The 18,297-nt window shown below is 36.9% G+C and overlaps 1 protein-coding gene across 3 annotated transcripts in view; it reads right to left on the bottom strand.

The window, feature by feature from the left end:
• Positions 1-18,297, bottom strand: part of MYO3A (myosin IIIA) — a 95,223-nt gene that overhangs the window by 52,623 nt on the left and 24,303 nt on the right. For all 3 annotated transcript variants that reach the window (XM_015853320.3, XM_085538751.1, XM_085538752.1), the window contains 6 exons: positions 17,406-17,510; positions 16,578-16,677; positions 4,130-4,206; positions 2,705-2,850; positions 962-1,027; positions 398-553 (listed from right to left, as the gene is read on the bottom strand). In XM_015853320.3, coding sequence (XP_015708806.2) covers positions 398-553; positions 962-1,027; positions 2,705-2,850; positions 4,130-4,206; positions 16,578-16,677; positions 17,406-17,510 — 650 coding nt within the window. The remainder of the gene's footprint in view (positions 1-397; positions 554-961; positions 1,028-2,704; positions 2,851-4,129; positions 4,207-16,577; positions 16,678-17,405; positions 17,511-18,297) is intronic.

Raw genomic sequence — 18,297 nt, 5'->3', positions numbered from 1 at the left:
GCCACTATTACTGTTTTCAGTCAGTAGCATCCAGTTCTTGCAGGAACCCAATCAGTCAATTCTGGCATCTTCAGTCAGAAATAACCATGGAAATGTAAGGAAATCACAGACACTCATCTCACCTAACCTTTAGCATTCTGAAAGCCAGGATCCTAATCTGCATCTAGAATCAGAGGAAAAAGGGGAGACACTTCTAAAGATCATCTCATCTCATCTCATGTGAATCACGGTGCCCTTCACTTTCTATTGGTTTTATAGGAGGGAGCCAAAGATTAAACACTGTATTTTTTAGTCAGCTAACGTTATGAGAGGTGAATCCTTTTCTGAGCACCAGCCATTCAGAAACAGTGCAAGTATAAAAACTGCCACAACCAGTCTATGTTTTAGCTATTTTTACCTTGCCTTTTCAGTGACTCCCATTTGTTGATGAACATCAATAAATTCCATAAGTTGTCTTTGTAGCACGTTTTCCTTTCCTTCAATCTGCTTAATAAAATCATGCTGCAAAAGACTAGATACTGTCGGGCGCTTCTCATAGTCTTTAGTTAAGCACCTGTGCTGGCAGAAAAAGCAAATGATCATTCAGGGGTCACTGTTAAGTTTTGACACGGCTATCTGTAGTTTACTCATATTGTCATAATAAATACATCCATCTTAATCACAATACTTCAATACCGAAAACTCTTAACATTTCACAGAATTGATGAGGTCTAGAAGTTAAATCATCGATTTTTGAAACTTAAGCTCATTTGTTTGTAAATGTTAAACGTAAAAAAACAAGTTCCTTACTCATCTACAGTCAAAGGACTTTACCCAAAACAGTTCTCATTTTTACAATTGAAGACAGCAGAACAGAAAAATTTTACTAACAACATATTTCCATGGAGAATACAATGATATTTTACACATGACATTTAGACATGTTCCATATTCAGGTACAATGGTCTCAGTTGTTACTCACTTGTTAATGAAGTCATTGAATTCAGATGACCACAGTTCAGGCTGCTGTAGTGTTGGAGGAGGATTCCTGCAAAGGTCAGTGACAATAAGTTAATAAGCTACTCAGCTGCCAAAAACGATGTGTGAAGGTAGGCTGAGTAACGAGTTTTAGAAGGCCACTGAAAAAAGATATTGATTTCCACTGATAAAAGGAGTATGGGTAGAGGATACAGTGCCTCAATGGCTCTTCTGCTTCATGTAACTAACAAGGAGAAATGGCATGGAGAGGATCCACCAACCATAGCTAAGAATGACTGTACTTTTTCAATGAAATCAATAAACAGAAATGAAACTAACTACCCATTAATCACTCTTCACTTGTAATAGGAAGTCTCTCTTTTCAAGCCTGAAACAATATACTTTCCTAAGACATTTTCAAAACAGAAATTCTGTTTAAAGGTTTTCAGGAAGGACTGAATTAATCAGCTCGCTGAGCGAAGTGTAGGAAGAAACTAGGTCATTATTAACCATGTTTGATTTACCATGAGATAATCAGAAATCAAGTGAGAACTAGATAAGAATATACTGTAAATAAATAATTATTTGATGTTGATTTAAAGTTCCTTATTCTAGGTACTAATGTTGTCCAAACTGTTTTGAGTCTCCTTCCTTTCAATGAGAGGTGCTATTTCCACTAAGCATAGTCACTCAGACTAAAGCAATTGCCTATAATTGAAGTGACTCCTTTACTGTTTAATCAGTTATCAAAACCACTTTCTTTAAGCAGTGCCTAATGTTACCTCACTAACTTTCAGGTTTTTCTTAATGAAATTAAAAGGGATTGGATCTTATATTTGTTCTTGAGCAGAAGGGTAGGCACCCAATATCTATAACATACAAGCCAAATGGCTTCATGAAGGCCTACCTGGAATTACAATAGTTTGATGCTGCTTTTTGCATAGCAAATAGAGGTAAGAAGAACATTAATGCTCTGCTTCAGTGCCAAGTCAGCCAAGATTTCTTTAAAAAGAAAGCAGTTTAAACTAATCTGGGTTACCTGGCTGAAAAGGACCTGGAGTACTCATGAATGCTATGTGGTCTTGTGCTGTGGTATTATAATTGCTAGAATGAAATCCACTGGCTGCAGTAAGGTCATTCCCTATATTGTTTGAGAACGATGTTCTTTGAAACACTGTAAGTGGTAATTTGGGTACTTCTACATCCAGCTTCAAAGAAAGCACAGAAGTTGTCAGAGATATTGGGGTCAGCAACACTGCAGCTGGGAGGAGCAGCACAAGCTAATGAAAGTTAAAGGACTAAATGTATGTCAGCACTTTGCTTCAAAGGACATGTGATAACATTTGAGGACAGCTGTGGTGCCTGTTTGACACACTGACCCACTAAGACTCTGTTTTACTATCAAAATTCATTTTCAGATATGGCAATATATGAGAATGGCATATATCACATGAGTCCTGTGCTTATGTCCTATGCTTATTATGCTTATTGGGTAGTAGCAGTCCAAAGGGAAATTTTCATGGCTATTTCTCAAATGCAGCCACAGTCCTCTAAACTTGTCAGTGGTTTTGCATGTTTGAAGCAGAATCTCAGAAGATACATCTGGACAGAGTACTTCTAACCTCCTCTTAGTATAAATAGTATGAAGGAACTGTATGTGCTTGCACCGTCTAAGTTTGAAGAAATGTTAATGAAAATTAATGGAATAAGTTCAGCCCGGAAAGAATTAAAAACATTAAGATACTACCTCGGTATTTTGAAGAGTGCCCTCATAGGGTGCAAATCAGCAAGGGGTGGATCTCCATCTCCCAGCTCTATTGCAGTAATACCCAGTGACCATGCATCACATCTGGCATCATAGGAGCTATCCAGCTGCTGCTCACAGGCAATCACCTATTAAAGGAAAAGATCTGGTCAGTAACAGGACAGTCAAATATCCGAATTTAAGAGCATACCCATAGATGGGGAAATTTCTTACTGGATAGAGATTTTGGATTAAATAAACAGAACTGCTCGTATTTTGCAAATTAAAACTTACTGCTGCTGAAAAAGCAAAGTGTGACCTAGAGAAAGCAAGTCTTTTGTGAACACGGCCTGTTATCTGATCAGATGTCCCTTGATCTGGGTGAAGGTGACAAATCTTTGGCTTATTCGCTTGCAAGTGGAAAACTAAATCCCACTACTGAGGGAAGAATCAAGGAACTCAGCAACCCTAAACTCCTGTAGATTTATTTCCTAAAAAGAACTAATGGAGTTACTCTGCTCTCTCCATGAAGAATACATGCAAGAAAGCAGGAGCTAAATTTGCTATCTTCTGCTGGATCTTCATCCAGCCAGTTTAAGGATGAAGCTAAGTTATCAAGAATGTGGTTGCCAATGGACTGCAGGAAATGTATTCAGGTTTATATACATTTCAGCTCATCCACAATGCCAGCTGAACTAAGGATTTTTCGTCCCTTTATCTAGATCTAAGGTCTATACCAATGAGGATAAGCAGTGTATATTTATAAACATATATGTCCAGAAGTGCTGTGCTACAGAGATACGTGTATACATGTACACGTGTTTGTGTGCACACACATAGTAAAAGTACTAATTATAACACTAAATGGTGTAACTAATTTTTTGTTTCTTGCTTCATGTTAAAACATTTATATTCTTCAGTGGAAAAATCCCCAAATGCACATAATACATCTTATTTATTCATAATAAACTGTTCCATTTCTTGCTGCTGCCTATAACAGATGCAGAAATTCAAAAGTAAAAGCCCCAGTATATCACAGTACCACCCTTCATACCACAGTACCGTCCTTCCACAGAGAGATGAGATGCTTGGCATAGTTTGAGAATTTGGAAGGTTGGAAAGGATCGATGGTAGTACTCACTCATCCTGAATGAAAATACTAAACTAAGCAACTCAGCTTTTGCTCCCTCACCCTAACCTTGTAATTTCAAAGATAAAAACCATTTTAAATCAATCCTTGCAACCATTTAACTAAATAGGTTTAAAATGCTTTTTCACAGATCAAAATAGAAATGCCCTTTAGAAGTTACAGATGTCAGGAAGAAGAAAGACAGAGGAAACAAGGAAGAAGAACAGAGAAAGAGCAGAAACACAGAATGTGGCAGCTTTCATACCACTGATGAAATATGTTGAAAACACGTATCTTACCTCTGGAGCCATCCAGAATGGGGTGCCCACGGAGGTGTTCCGGCGGAGACGAGTGCTGGTCAGCTGAGCAGACACACCTGGAAGAACCAAGGGAAGCAATGATCACAGCAAATGCTATTTCCATCTGGGACAGTTCCTCTGAATGGTACCATCCTTGTTGTGTCTTGTCATGCCATGATCTCCTCCACAGGTGTCTTTATTATATTCTTCCAGTTCTCTGCTATAGGCCCAGTCCTCAAAGTAATTGAGCACTTCAGCTCAGAGTCTGTGCATTTGTTTCCAGCAGCTTCAGTAGGACTGAGATTTAGTCCCCAGTGAGTATTTCATTAGTAATCTGACTCCATATATTTTGACTGGCTAATTACAGTTTTTCTATATCCTGTTTTAAGAGAGCGGTAAAGTATTTCAGGAGGTTAAAAAAAAAAAAAAGTACCTTTCCTTTTTTCTTTTTTCTTCCTGATGCTCAGGACTGACACTCAACCTCTGTTTCCTAATTTACGTATTTCAGGTTAAGAGCTATAACAAATACTTATCCCCATCTCTTAGCTGTTCTGCCATAAGGATGAATCAATAAAATGGTGAAACATCAAAAACACTTACAAAAACAGAAGTGTCCCCATTCTTGAAGCAGCATCAAATGCCTGCAAATCAGCTTTGCAACATGAGCTGTAGTTTAAGGAATTAACTATTGCAGGCCAATACTTGGAAACTGGATTCTGAAATCTGAAAATTGCTTATGGTTTTAGATTAAAACACAAACTGAAACATCAGGAATTCTAGTGAGCTACTGGTGAACTTCTAGTGAACTTCTGATCTGCCTGCTAACAATTTCCTGCCTTTAAAAATAAAGGTGGTATTGTTTGGAAATACCTCTAGTGTGTGCAAAAAGGAGGGCACAACATGCAGAGAAAGCAAACCCTGTTCACCAGTAGGTCCTGAACTATAGTGGATTTATGAATCATAGGTCCACCAAAGACATACTCTGAAGTTCTGATACCAAAGATGGTATGAAAGATGCTGTTTTATGCACATGTCAACTTTACTCTGATTGACGCTGAAGCTCATTTATTTGGCCTTCATACATAAACCTACCTTCTTTTTGAGAAAATAAGAGGCTTCAGTTTCACTCTGTGAGTGTCATTTTATTACCTGAAATGTGAAGCTTCAGTGAGCACCACTGACTAGTTTAAGCTCTTTGTATTCGCTGGTTTGAATATGCTTGACCTCACCTTCCTGAAAGCTCTGCAGATGGTTCATAATAGGAGCAATCTGTGTCAACTGCCCAGCAGAAATATGCTCACTAATTTTTTGTATGGATAGAATAGGATTGCTTAAGGTTTTGGTGGTATTTTTTCTTGATTATTATTATTTTTTTCCAGTGGAGGTCAAGAATCCATTGCAGGCATGATCTGATATTTACTCTCAAGTTAAGTGTTCAGCTTAGCTCCAGAAATTATCTGCATTTTTCCATCACAGAAATGGACATAACTGCTGAAAATAAGGCAGCAAGATCCTAACTCCTAAATCAGACTGTTCCATTGAGACAAACTCAACCACTGCCTTCGAGGCTGCTCCCACTACTTTACTCAGGGCTTGAAAAAGCTGAATCTCTTCCTCCCTTCAATGACTATAGAAAGTCTAGCACAGCTTTGCATCACAGAAAGCAGGAAAATATGAGCTTATGCACAAAGTCTATCAACCCTGTTCCAAGCTCAAACAAGCAGGGGCTTTGTCTTTGTTTCACCAAGGGGTTGTCCACATTCAGCTTCATGCTCATAGCATATGGCTATTCCTGGCCCTCAGCAAAACACAACATTCAGAAAACAAGGAGAAAGCACACATTATCACGGAGTGGTACAAAAGGATATCAGTACATGTTCCTGGCTTTTGAAGGGAGGTTACTGTCCCCTGCTACATGTTACTTTATTTAGGCTTTTTGTTTGTTTTTGTATCCTTTTGCTTTTAGCAGTAAAGTGGCATTTTAGATTATGTAGCACAGGTCTTATGACAAATGATATTTCCTTGGGCATTTTCTGTGCATAGGGAAAAGATGATGTAATTCCACACTTAGTAACATTTCTTCCAGCATTTCAGTAACCAGTCAGGCATATAGCTAGCCAGCTTTTTTAAACTTGTGCATTTTCTAACAATAACATCTTGCTCCTCCCCCATCTGCTTTACTACTGCTTTGCTGCAAAGGGAATCAAATATTCTCCTAAGGAAATGTAAAAACACAAGAAAAAGCAGTGTTTCAGTACACAGAAATTATAAATCTCATAAAAATCAACAGCTTAATAAACAAGTGCATTAATAATATCAATGCACACTAAATAATGTTTTTTAATGTGCAAAAGAACTGCGCATATAGTTGGAAAGTATATACTTTTTTTTTTTTTTTTAATGTACGCCTTTCACTGCAAAATCTGGCATATTAGAGTAATGCTGAAAGTAAAGCCACCTACTTATGACCTTACTATTCAGTAAAGGAAAAATAGGGCTGAAATGAGCTTCCTATTATGATAGGAAAGATTAGTCTCAAAGTTACAGCCAATGTGAGCAGACACTGTTCTGATCTAAATTGAGAGGCTGTACAATACTGCTTTATGATTATGTTCTGTGACAGAAGTATACGCATTGTACTGGCTGATGTTAACGAAGAAATTGTGAGCCCTAGCAAATTCTGCGAAATTGACATTTTGCACACAGCAGAGAGGCTGCAATGTTCTGTATACACATATCTGTATATAAATACACATATGTCACTCTAAAGGGCTTAGACAATGCATATCATCATTTGGTTACTGCTTCCATAACCATTTGTCATTTGTGCTTTCCGTGTCCTTCCTCCTAGCATTTCCCCGTGAAAAGGATTGTGAACCAAAACCTCTTTCTTACCATTCTTGAAGGCAGGAGTGACAGTGGTCCTTGGGAACCTCCCCTGATCTCCAAGACCCTACAGAGATTATCTAGAGTGGTCTTGCAATGACACCAGCCAGCTTCCTCAGCATTCATGGGTGCAGTCCTATAGTCTTCTCTAAATCTAATTTGTTTAAATGCTTGCTAAACTCATCCTCCCACACCAAGGGTAAATTTTCCTTGTTCCAGATTTCCCAACTGGTCTCAAGGGCCTGGAATTCACAAAGACTGGTCTCAGAAGTAAAGACCATGAATTCCTCAACTTCTTTCATTCCAATCATCATCTCATCCATTGTCTTTATGGATTGCCTTGATGCACATAGTGTTTTAATGATGAAACAGATTAATGTTATCAAGAAAAGAGCAATTGCAAAACTAGACTTTCCCAAACACTTGGGAAAACAAACATTCAAGATGCGAGTCTTCAACTGAAATAAGGCATATCCAAAAGCTAACCAAACAGCCCTTTGCAGTTCCAAAATGATCAAAAGCTTAATAACTAAAAAGATCACATAGATGAGCAGACTTGGAGGTGGAAAAAAACATAGTGTCTAATGCAAAACTAACAGGCATTAAGTAAACGAGGGATGAAAAAGGTGAATTTATATTATAAAGCAAAAATATAGGTAGAGACTCAGGGATTTGTGCACTACACATCTGATGCAGTATGCTGTTGAAGAAAGGCCACCTTCTTAGATGGTTCCTTCCTTAAATGTTTTGATTCAGTCTGACTGCCGCTTTTGGGACGCAGAAAGGATTTTCCTCTGTATGACAAGAAAAACCCAGTAGATACTCTCCTTATTATATGACATGGTTTACCTGTTAAGATTATCTGGGTTACTAGCAACACCTATGCTGATAGGACAGGATATCTGAAACACATAAGGACAAAAATACTTCAGTGCAAACTAAGTAATTAGATACAACTTTCAGGTAAAAATTAATTTAGTAAACAGCAGGTGAGACAAGAAGGTTTTTAATAACCTGCTCTTAGAATCAAAGAATCATAGAATGGCTTAGGTCAGAAGATACCTTAATGCCTACCCAATTCCAGCCCCAGGTCAGGGCTTCTCCCAGCAGATCATGGTGCCCAGGGCCCCAACCAATCTTGCCTTGGCATCTCCAGGTATGGGGCATCCACAGTTTCTCTGTGAAACCTCTTATCCTAATACTCTATGAAACAGGGCGTGGACAAAGAAAGGTTCCTGAAAAAGCCACAGAACTATCAGAAGAAGAAGATGCTGAATGAATACTATGTAAAAGGTATGGACCGTGATGAAAAGGTGAGTAAATCTAATGACTGCTCGGAGTCCTGAGTAGCAATTATGGAGCAAAAAATAAAATGACATAGAAAAGACAAGAATTTAGAAGTACTTATAAAGAAAGGTCAGACGTACTTCTAGCAACCAGCTCTTGAACTACACCAAGGACTGCTGGTTTCAGGGCTACCACAGGCAATTCATTACTATTCATTTTAAATCACTGCACTTACTTTTGTATTTAAGAACTGAATAACAAAGCATTCAGCATTTGCTCAGAGCAAATATCCTTTGGGCCAAAACTCAGAGAGAAGTTCAATGAATTCTAGAGTCTTATCTAAAGCAAAGGAGCACTGCAGCATGCTTCTTAGCCAACCCTCTCACCATTCTCACATGCCAAATAATCTGTACTGACTGGGTAAAGGAATCAAGAGATGAATTTTGTGACCCTTGAGAAAATTAAGGGGATGTCTTTACTGGCCAGGAAGTGCTATTTTCTTGCTTCATGCATCTCTGGCATTTGACAATAGCTTTCTGTGTCAAACTTCTCTAATGTTTAAGCCATCAGTGACATCTTTATGTGAATTAGGAGAAGAAAAAAAATCAACCATATAAAAGACCAAGTGAAGAGCTTATCCTGGATACAGCAGTTGGCCACATGATTTCTTTTTGTTGTTACTGGACAGCAACAAAGGTTTTCATTCACATGTGGCTCACATAAAAAGTTTTTAAGGACTAAGCCTTCAACAAAGAATTAAACATTTAACAAAGAAAATGTTCCACAGCTCAAGTCAATGCAATCCATCTTATCCCCGTTAACCCTGGTTTGAAGAATTTGGGATTACTACTTTGATTGGGTTCAAAGCAGTTTGACGAGCTGCTCATGAAGGAATCTTTCTTCAAAGTTTTTGTTGTTGTTGTTTTACTTTTATTGGTTTCTGTCATACTCCCTAGTAAATGCTTTTTAGAAGTAACATGTGAATGCCCTGTTGTATGGTATGCAGAAATGACAACGCAATAATAGCCTATTTTTGATCTGAATCAGTGAAGCAGGCGGCTCTATTATGGATGCATGCTAGAATGACTAAGGCAAATATAAGTCTTGCTATGACTCATTGCTTCAAGTAAACAAAAGGCAGAAACAAGTATTTTTGAATAGTTTCAAATAAAATTGTTTTAATTAATTGTTTCATTTTTACAGAATGATTCATACAGCATTTATAGCTCCAGCAGTGCAAGAAGAAGGAGATGCAATAAGGTATTCTGACCACTTCAGAATAAGCAATCCACAGAAGTTTGGAAAGCTACTCAAAGTCATGTTGAGCTTCAACACCAGCGGGACATGAAAAGTTGGAAATTATGATAATATATTAACAAGGACAGGGATTAAAGTGTCCTTCCCCCAAATGACCCAGTACTCCACCTTGGATTACTCATATCTGACTTTTCAACCTATTCACTGAGCACAGAATTGTATTGAATTGTAGCCTGCCCTGCACAGCACGCATTTGCAGTGCTGTTAGCCGCCTCTTCCTCTGTAATGCTATTTATCTCACAAGGCTTGTCACACTGATCTGTGATCAGTCAACATACCACATAAGCTGGGGTTCCCTCCCCAAACTCTGATGCAGGACTTCTGAAGCTTCCCCCATAGGACAAGCAGAAAGCTCCCTTGTGCATCCGGAAATCAGTAGTTAAAACAGATGAAACTCTGAAGATGGAGTCTTATGGCTCATTAATAACTTTGAGATTAGCTGGCTATTTTGGACATACTTTACAGTGCAACTGATTTTTCTCTTCTTGCTTTGTCATTATAGCAGCTGCTGGCTCATGTACACTTCAAAAACAGCCTGTTTAATATAGTTACTGAATTTTAAAGATATTATCTGTATTTCTGTATCAGAATAGGCACGAATACCATACAACAAAATAACACCTGTAAAATACCTATGCATTCTAAATCACATTGATCGATTGTTGCTGAACACTAGAAGTACTAAAGCATTACCAGTATTGCATGACCCACAAGGAGGAAGCAGCGCACTACTACTGAGTCACAGCAGAGAATGTTTGCAGAATTAGTGCATGCTCCTTCTAGTGGGAAAAAAAATAACCAAGACATTTATTTCATGAACTAAACTGAACTAAAGAACAAACTTAATACCTTCATTTTTCCTTACTTAGATGAAACTATGTATGTATATCAAAGTAGTTAATAAAAAAAATACACTACAAAAAAGGCCGTGCACCAGATTTGGCTTGTTTCACAGAACTGAAATTTTGAATAATAAGGTGTCTGTCCCGGAATATCAGCTTCAGATTTTATTGACTTTTAACTTCAGATGACTTCAAATGGCTTTAAAAGAAGAACAACCACTCTCTCCATTGCAAAATAATAACCCTATTACACTCCAAACACAAAAACTAACCTTTGTCTATCTGGAGTTTCCAAACTACACAAAGAAAATAGTTCAAGTATTAATAAAAGTATTAATAAAAACATCAGTTCTTGATAAGTCTAAACAAATAATAGCATTCTTTTCCCCATTCCACTTTATCCCCAGTGAGTCATAGTCAAGTTAAATCCACTGTTAGGCTAATCTGTCAGGCTACTGTATAGAATGATAAAACTGTGTCAGCTACATGCACAGTATGATATCTGAAACCGCATTTGGAATGCCAAGACAATATTCACACACAGCTTTTAAATGCAAAACTTCTAATATTTGAAATAGTTCTTAGAAAAAGCAGAAAAATGCAAATGAAACATGTCTGAAATACAAAAATAATCTTCACTATAGATACACTCCATTTATATTACAATAAATGTTTTAATTATAGAAATTGCAGTCTTTTTATCCATTGTACCAAAGGAGCCCCTGAAGTCATTATTCTATTAGCTATGTGCAAAAGAGTTTGTAATTTTCCACCATCTGCCAGCAGCAGTGAGATTCCATTACCTTCTTTCCATGTCTTCTACTGCAACCCGCTTTACCTGTAGCAAACATTGGAACTTTCCTATGTATTGCTTATCTAGAGACTTCAGTGAGGGAGATTTTTAGATACCACTAATGAAATGCTTAAAAAAAAATGAAAATAGAAAGAGCCAAATTTCTTGATGTCCCCTTTCCCACAGTGTCAATACTAGGTGAGCTGGAGGAGTCACTGAATCTCTTGTAGTCAGAAACAAGCATAAAATCCAAAGCAAGAGATTTAACGGATCTGCCAACATTTGATTTTCATTATGGGAACATGGTTATCTCTAATATCAATCTAAACATCTGACTTTTTTCTCCATTTTCTCTGACTCCTGTTCATTGAACTTTCATGGTAATAACTTCAAGAGACTAATTATGTTGTACAAAAGTGTATTTTCATCAGATGCATGGAAGCACATGGTCTTCAGAAAGGAGCAGCAGTGTTGAAAAACTAAGTGATAGAGCACAATACACACATTATTTCCTAAACATTTCCAAGGAGACAGCAGCTCATCCCAAGATACTATTAGTCTGTGATAGCAGGCTTCAGCAGCCCCAGATAAATGTAATCTACTTGTGCTCTTGTTCAAGACTATCACCTACAAGGTCAAATCTCAAAAATGAGATGATGAGGAATTTTCCATCAGCACTGTACTCTCCTCTTTTTAGCTAAAAGAATCATTTCTGCTTGGCTTTGACATTTCAGAACTTTTGGGGGAAGAATGGTTCTTTCTCACACACAATTCACCTCTGCCTACCTTGATGACATAAAGCTGTGACATCAGGGATGTCCCTCTTTCAAAAACACTTAAGCATTAAAAGCTCGGACTCAAAAAATTCCAGGCTCACTAAGAGAAGACTTCAGAATCATATTACATTTTTCAAAGTGAAATTTTACCTGGGCTTTGTCAAAGCAAAATTTAAATAACAATGATAATAATAATACAGCTAAGTTTTTCTCCCATTTTGGAACAGCATATTATTTGACATGTCAGACTTTCCAAAGGAATCTGAATTCTATCTTAGTCTAATGTTATTTTGTAGGCGGAAGGCCTCATTCAGCAACCTGATTTTGAGAAAAGAACCCAAATTAAGAGAATCTATTCAAATATGCACCTATTTGTCAGTATGCGTAGATACTATACACACAGCTTGCCGTTCCATTGGTTACACATTATAAGATGCAGATTAATATATTAATTTTTATTATAGATGTGGTGTGTTATGCATACAAGTGACTTCAGGCCATTTTTTTGGACTGGTGAAACAAGGTCAGACACTGAAAGATATTTAGGCAGCAGAAGTCACAAGACTTCCAAAGTTATCTAGCATTTAATTCATTTGGATTTATTTGTTAGAACTTTTTGAAAAAATAATTACTAAGTGCTTATCTGCACGTGCAGTGGTTAAAATTTATTGAATCCACTGCAAACAACCAGAAAACTGAGATACACATACAAAGGACTTCTAAACAGTGAGAACAAAAACATTCCCTGCATAGAAAAGTAATGAGTAGCTGTAAGTATAATTAAGAATATTTATAAAAATGGAATTCTATTCACACCTTGCCTGTCTCCGATTCTTTTACTTTAATATATTAAATAGCTTTCATCCTTTAAATTGTTTTTATTTGCATCCACGCTGCAAGGGCAAACTTGGAGCATTTGTTGCCATTCTCAGGTGTATCATCTTTCCTCAAATGTTTTCCTCCACAACAGCCAAACAGAACAGCCAAATGGCTAATTCCCACAGATGTTTAGGTGACTAGATTGCCTTCAGTCAACCTTCTTTTCTCACAGAGGAAAACAGAGACTTTATAGCATATCTAGGAGCTAAATGAATTCGGGGACTGAAACCATGACCATGGGATTGGCTTACTGATGATCCCCTTAGGTACTTCTCGTTATCTGTAGTCAAAAAGAATGATTTTGTTTATCTCTGCTGATCTAAGTTATTGTACTGGATTATTGTGCAGGGAGAGGATGCTTCCCTGGTAACAGTATTTCAAACTTCTGGCTTGAGCAGTTTAAACTAAAATATCTGTTTGATGACTCTTTGACAAGCAATTTAGCTCCAGAAGCATCAGTATAGAGATACTATCAATGCTTCCTTGATTTGATCATTAATCCCCTAATTGGGTCTGTTTCCAAGACATGGGAATATTAACAGATAGAGTTCTATACAGATTAAACATTATTGCAGCAGAATTTTGAACAAAAGCAAAAATTACGCTGATAACAATCTGCTTGAGGCAACGTCATGGTATTATTTCACAGTCTTTCTCATCTTATTAACTATCAATATGTTTTCTAAAGGCAGACAAACAGCTATGACTGCTTTAAGTTTGTTGTTATGACTTAAGATTCTGGGAGACTTTCTGCATTCCATCAAACAACTCGGTTTCTCAGTGTTTTGGATCTCCATTTTGTAGCTAGAATTATAGTAACTTGATTCCTTGTACAGTGTTGTGAGGCCATCCATTACATGTTATGCAGTATTCAGAAACTATGATCACAGCACACATAAATTCCCATGACAAAATGGCCAGAAAACAGCTCCTACAAATTGTTTTACTTGAAAACTGGGTAACAAAATGAAGCTTCTAGAAAGTCAATACAAGTCAATACTACTGTGCAGGAAAGGACTCACAGTTGTGACACACTACAGTACAAAAAAGAAGAAATAAGTCATTCTCAAAGGTGACTTAATTCATTGAAAGCTATCTGTGCTTGTGCCTATTAAAGGCTCTAGAAAGAAAAAGTGACACAATGACACAAATACAACATGACCATTCAACACACAGGGTTTGACAATATGTATATTTTATAGGAATAATATGTATGACTTTTTGGTACTGTGTTCCATAAGGCACTTCACAAGTCAGTTTTTCAGATCTAGGTTTTACACATCTGTTTATAAACAAGCCAGTATAAAAAATATGAGGAGCAGTGAGCAAAGGGTTCTTCAGGATCATCTCATCATCCACCAGCATACAGGAGAACAACACAGCCAAAATTGTCTTAGGAAAGGCTTATTTCCTCTCTCAATTGTGTTTGCAGGTTGAAGAAGTCCATAACCCACTGCCTCTGCTCCCTGCATAGAAAAGCCATGTACATGCTAGAAAGGGCTGTGTGATTGTGTGGCTGTTTTTTTTTGTTTGTTTGTTTGTTTGCTGGTCATGTTTCTTGTATGTTTGGCCTCATGGAATAATTGGTTCAACATAAAAGAAAAATGTAGTTTCTACTGAGTATATACTAGCAGAGAAAGAAAGAGATTGTGCCTATGCAACTGTATCATAGTGCAGCCTGTAGATTCATAGGCATATTTAGAAAAATAAAAAAGTGGCAAAGAATTTCAGTCCTGATCCAATAAATGTTTGTGTGTAAGAGTCTGTACCTGTGTCAACATGGGAGATTTTATCAAATCACATTCTTGGCTAAAAAGTACTCTTGGAATCTGATTACTGTGGGCTTAAATCCTCTTAAGTAGAATACACAAATCTCCCAAATCCCATCTGAATACTTTAGACATCAGCCTGAAGGGTGACTAGTAGGTATTCCTGGATGATTTTGTGAAGATCGCATATTTTTTTTTCCCCATCTGAAACTACACATTTGTAGCTGCAGATTGGCTTGGGGAGAGGATGAGGGCAAAAAGAAAGAAAAAAAGAAATTCTTAATTTAGGGTGCAGTTCCTACTTTCCCTTGGAAGGACTACTGGCCTCTGTTCAACCCACATAAACACGCTTGTATGTCAACTTGTTTTTTGCACACTTTCTCATCTGTTTTGGCAACACAATCTTTCCCACAAGATTTTAAGATTATTTTTCAATTACAGCCCTAATAGTAGATGGTAGTAACTGGGGAATAAAGAATTAAAGTCCTCACGCCTCCGGCTTGTACATTTTGGCATCTGCATATGTGAATTAATTTTCAGAAGCATTGATCCTCCACAGCTCTAACTGCCTTCATCACCTTAGAAAATAGCATTCGTGACACATTAAAAACCTATGGATAAAAATATTGATTTTGCCTCACGTTAAACTTTCAGATATTCATAAAGTACTAGTAAGTGCATGGCAGATAGAATTGTAGATCTGGAGGCAATGTAAATGAAAATTTTATCTGAAGAATGAAAAAAAATGAACATAAGCACATAGATTTTCAGAATTAGTAACCCTAATAATTGTGGGGTTCTGTGTGCTAAGTAAGAAAGTTGTACAAATGCAATCTACTGGCAGGAAGACACTACAGTAAATGAAGTTAAAATCCTATTATTAGCTTAAACATTTATGAATCAATTGAATATATCTCATCAACATGATTGGAGGGTAAAGGAAAATGAAGATTTTCCATCTTACAAATGGAATCATGATATTTACAAATTGGCTGCAGTGCTATCAAGTAGTGACCTACAAATTAAATTTAATTATTAGAAGACAGCATGCTACCAGAAAATAACAGTTCACAATTACATGCATTGATGCATTGCAAATTTTCATACCCCCCCCTTACATAAAGTAACAGTCAATAAGGAAAGTGTAAGGAAAATCACTGTTGTATGGTTGCATCATTTACCTATTTCACTGCTTCTTGCCTTCAGGTAGTAAAACCAGATGACAGCATTCAGCATTCATCACTTAAGATCTAACAGACTTGATCAGAGCCTTTAAAATGATAAGTCTTAGGTTTAGAGTTGCCAACCAATAATCTGTTACTCTTCACAGAATCTGCAAAGTGGGAATTACCCATACAACATACTCCCATTTGCTGCCTTCAAGAAGTGCCCCATTTCATTTCAAATCAAACTAATGAAGCAAGTCAGACTGAGATGGAACTCTCCTATTCTTCACAATTTCTGCTAAGGTCTAAGCCCTTTTTGCTACAAAAGAAGGCTTTAGACTGTCAGCTTTTGACTTCATTGAACCAATACACAGTCTGGAAGGTCTAAACACCAACCTTTCTTTGAACCCTATTAACTTGTTTTGCCACTTCACTTACTGTGTCTGCCCCAAAGCATTTGACACTCACACCATGTTAAAACTTCTACTCTATAGCCATGCTATCTAAACAGTGTTAGTAAAGTGGATTTAAATTCCAAAGCTGGGAAAAAAAAACACTGAGTCAGCGAATATTTTATTTCTGTCAAGTTCAAAAGTAACTTAAGTTATCCAAGTGATTTTAAATCTTATTAAGAAGTCAATATATTTCATCTTTTCTGATTTGTTTCCATTACTTTATTTTTTCATTCTTCAGATGCACAGCGTTAGGTGTGTATGTAAATAAAGCTACGTACCAAAATCCACAAGCTTGACTCCTCCTTCAGTGGTCAAAAGGATATTATTTCCCTTGATGTCACGGTGGATAGTTTTGTTTTCATGTAAATGCTGAAGTCCCTGGAAGATGAGATGTAAACATGAACATTTACTAACAGCTTTGTGCTCTGTATTGCATTTGCAGAAACAGAAAAATCAGACGAGAATGAAAAAACTAAAAAATATATTCTTTTAGTCAAAAACTACAGAGATGCCATTCTTTCTGGGAAGATGCTTTGCACGCTATGAGGAATTTATACCTTTTAATTGCTTGGCATTACATCAAATAGAATCTTTAAGATAATAGAAGAAAAAAAAGCACTATAAGTCTATGCTATATATTACACCTTTAGAGTATGAACTAAGACAAAAACTGCTAAAGCCTGCCAATAATTCCGCAGTAGAAAGTCAAGTTCCAGTTAAAGATAATGAGAAAGGAAGATACTTGATTTTGATTAGCCAGTTTGTTTAAGCATTTGATCTCACTAGATCTGATGATCATTTTGCTATAAAAAGAACTCGTAACCAGACATAAGCAGTTAAATAGTATTTTGGGTGTACTTCTGCAATTTCTCAAAATAAAATAAATTTTGATGCAGAACTATATTTACTGAAGAAATAAATCAATATTCAGAAATCAATTTCTATTCTCCTAATAATTAAACAAACAGATGATTTGTTCTCTGAAATACACATTACTTTGACTTCATTACACGCTGCCATAATATGCTGTTAGGGGAGAAATCATTCATTCAATGAAAAAACATTTACTGAATATTGACTGTCCTTTCACTGACAGCTTATCTTACCATCAGAGCTTCGTGTAAGATGTAAGCAATTATAAGTTCATTCATTCTTTCACCTCTCTTCAGAAATCCTTTCACAAGATCAGTCACAGATCCACCATTGCACAGCTGCAAAAGATCATGGGAACATAAAAAGGAATTAAGAAGTGTTGAAGCAGCCACCTGGTTTTAGTTTACAGTAGTTTTTGAGCTCCTTATTTACAAACCTCAGATTTGTTCATGTCTACTATTTATAGCAACAACAAAATCAGCAACTTGTGTTATTTTTCCCCACTACTTTCTGCATTTAATTTTTCTTGCCCAAATGCAAGTACAGCAGTCTATTTCTTTGTTTTCCTATATAAATGATTGCCTGTCACTGAAATGGAATTAGCTTATAGAGCAATAAATTTGCTGTGAAAGCATGTTCTGTGGGGCACACTAATTGCTTATTATATTCATCATGTGGAACTCATCAGTGACATGGATTATTACAGCATCAATTCTCAGGTATGAAAGCTAAATACAATGTGAAATGGACTTCAGCCATCAGACATTCCCTTGATAGAAAAGTCTCCCAGAGCAAAACTTGCCTTTGCCAAGTGGTGTTTAACTTTTACTGTAGAAAAATGTTATATGCAAGGGCTGGGCTTCATAGAATATAATGGAAGTGTGATGGAAAGCTCATTTTCTACTGAAACAGGGTAAGCCAAGAATGTAAGACTCATAGCCCCTGCAGCATCAACCCCGTCAGCTCCAGATGAAAAGAGCCACAACCTACTGTTGGCAGTCCTTTCTTCTGCCTAAGTCCTGTTAAGATTCCAGACCTAGCTCTCTAAAAAGATCATCAAGCGCACAATATCAGCAAATCAGCTTACGTTGCAACATTTCATATGTTCATTTTTATTTTTCAACA

Source organism: Coturnix japonica, chromosome 2 (genome assembly GCF_054131305.1).
Source record: "Coturnix japonica strain WE chromosome 2, WE-NBRP24, whole genome shotgun sequence".
Classification (NCBI taxonomy): domain Eukaryota; kingdom Metazoa; phylum Chordata; class Aves; order Galliformes; family Phasianidae; genus Coturnix; species Coturnix japonica.
This window is presented reverse-complemented; position numbering and strand designations above follow the sequence as displayed.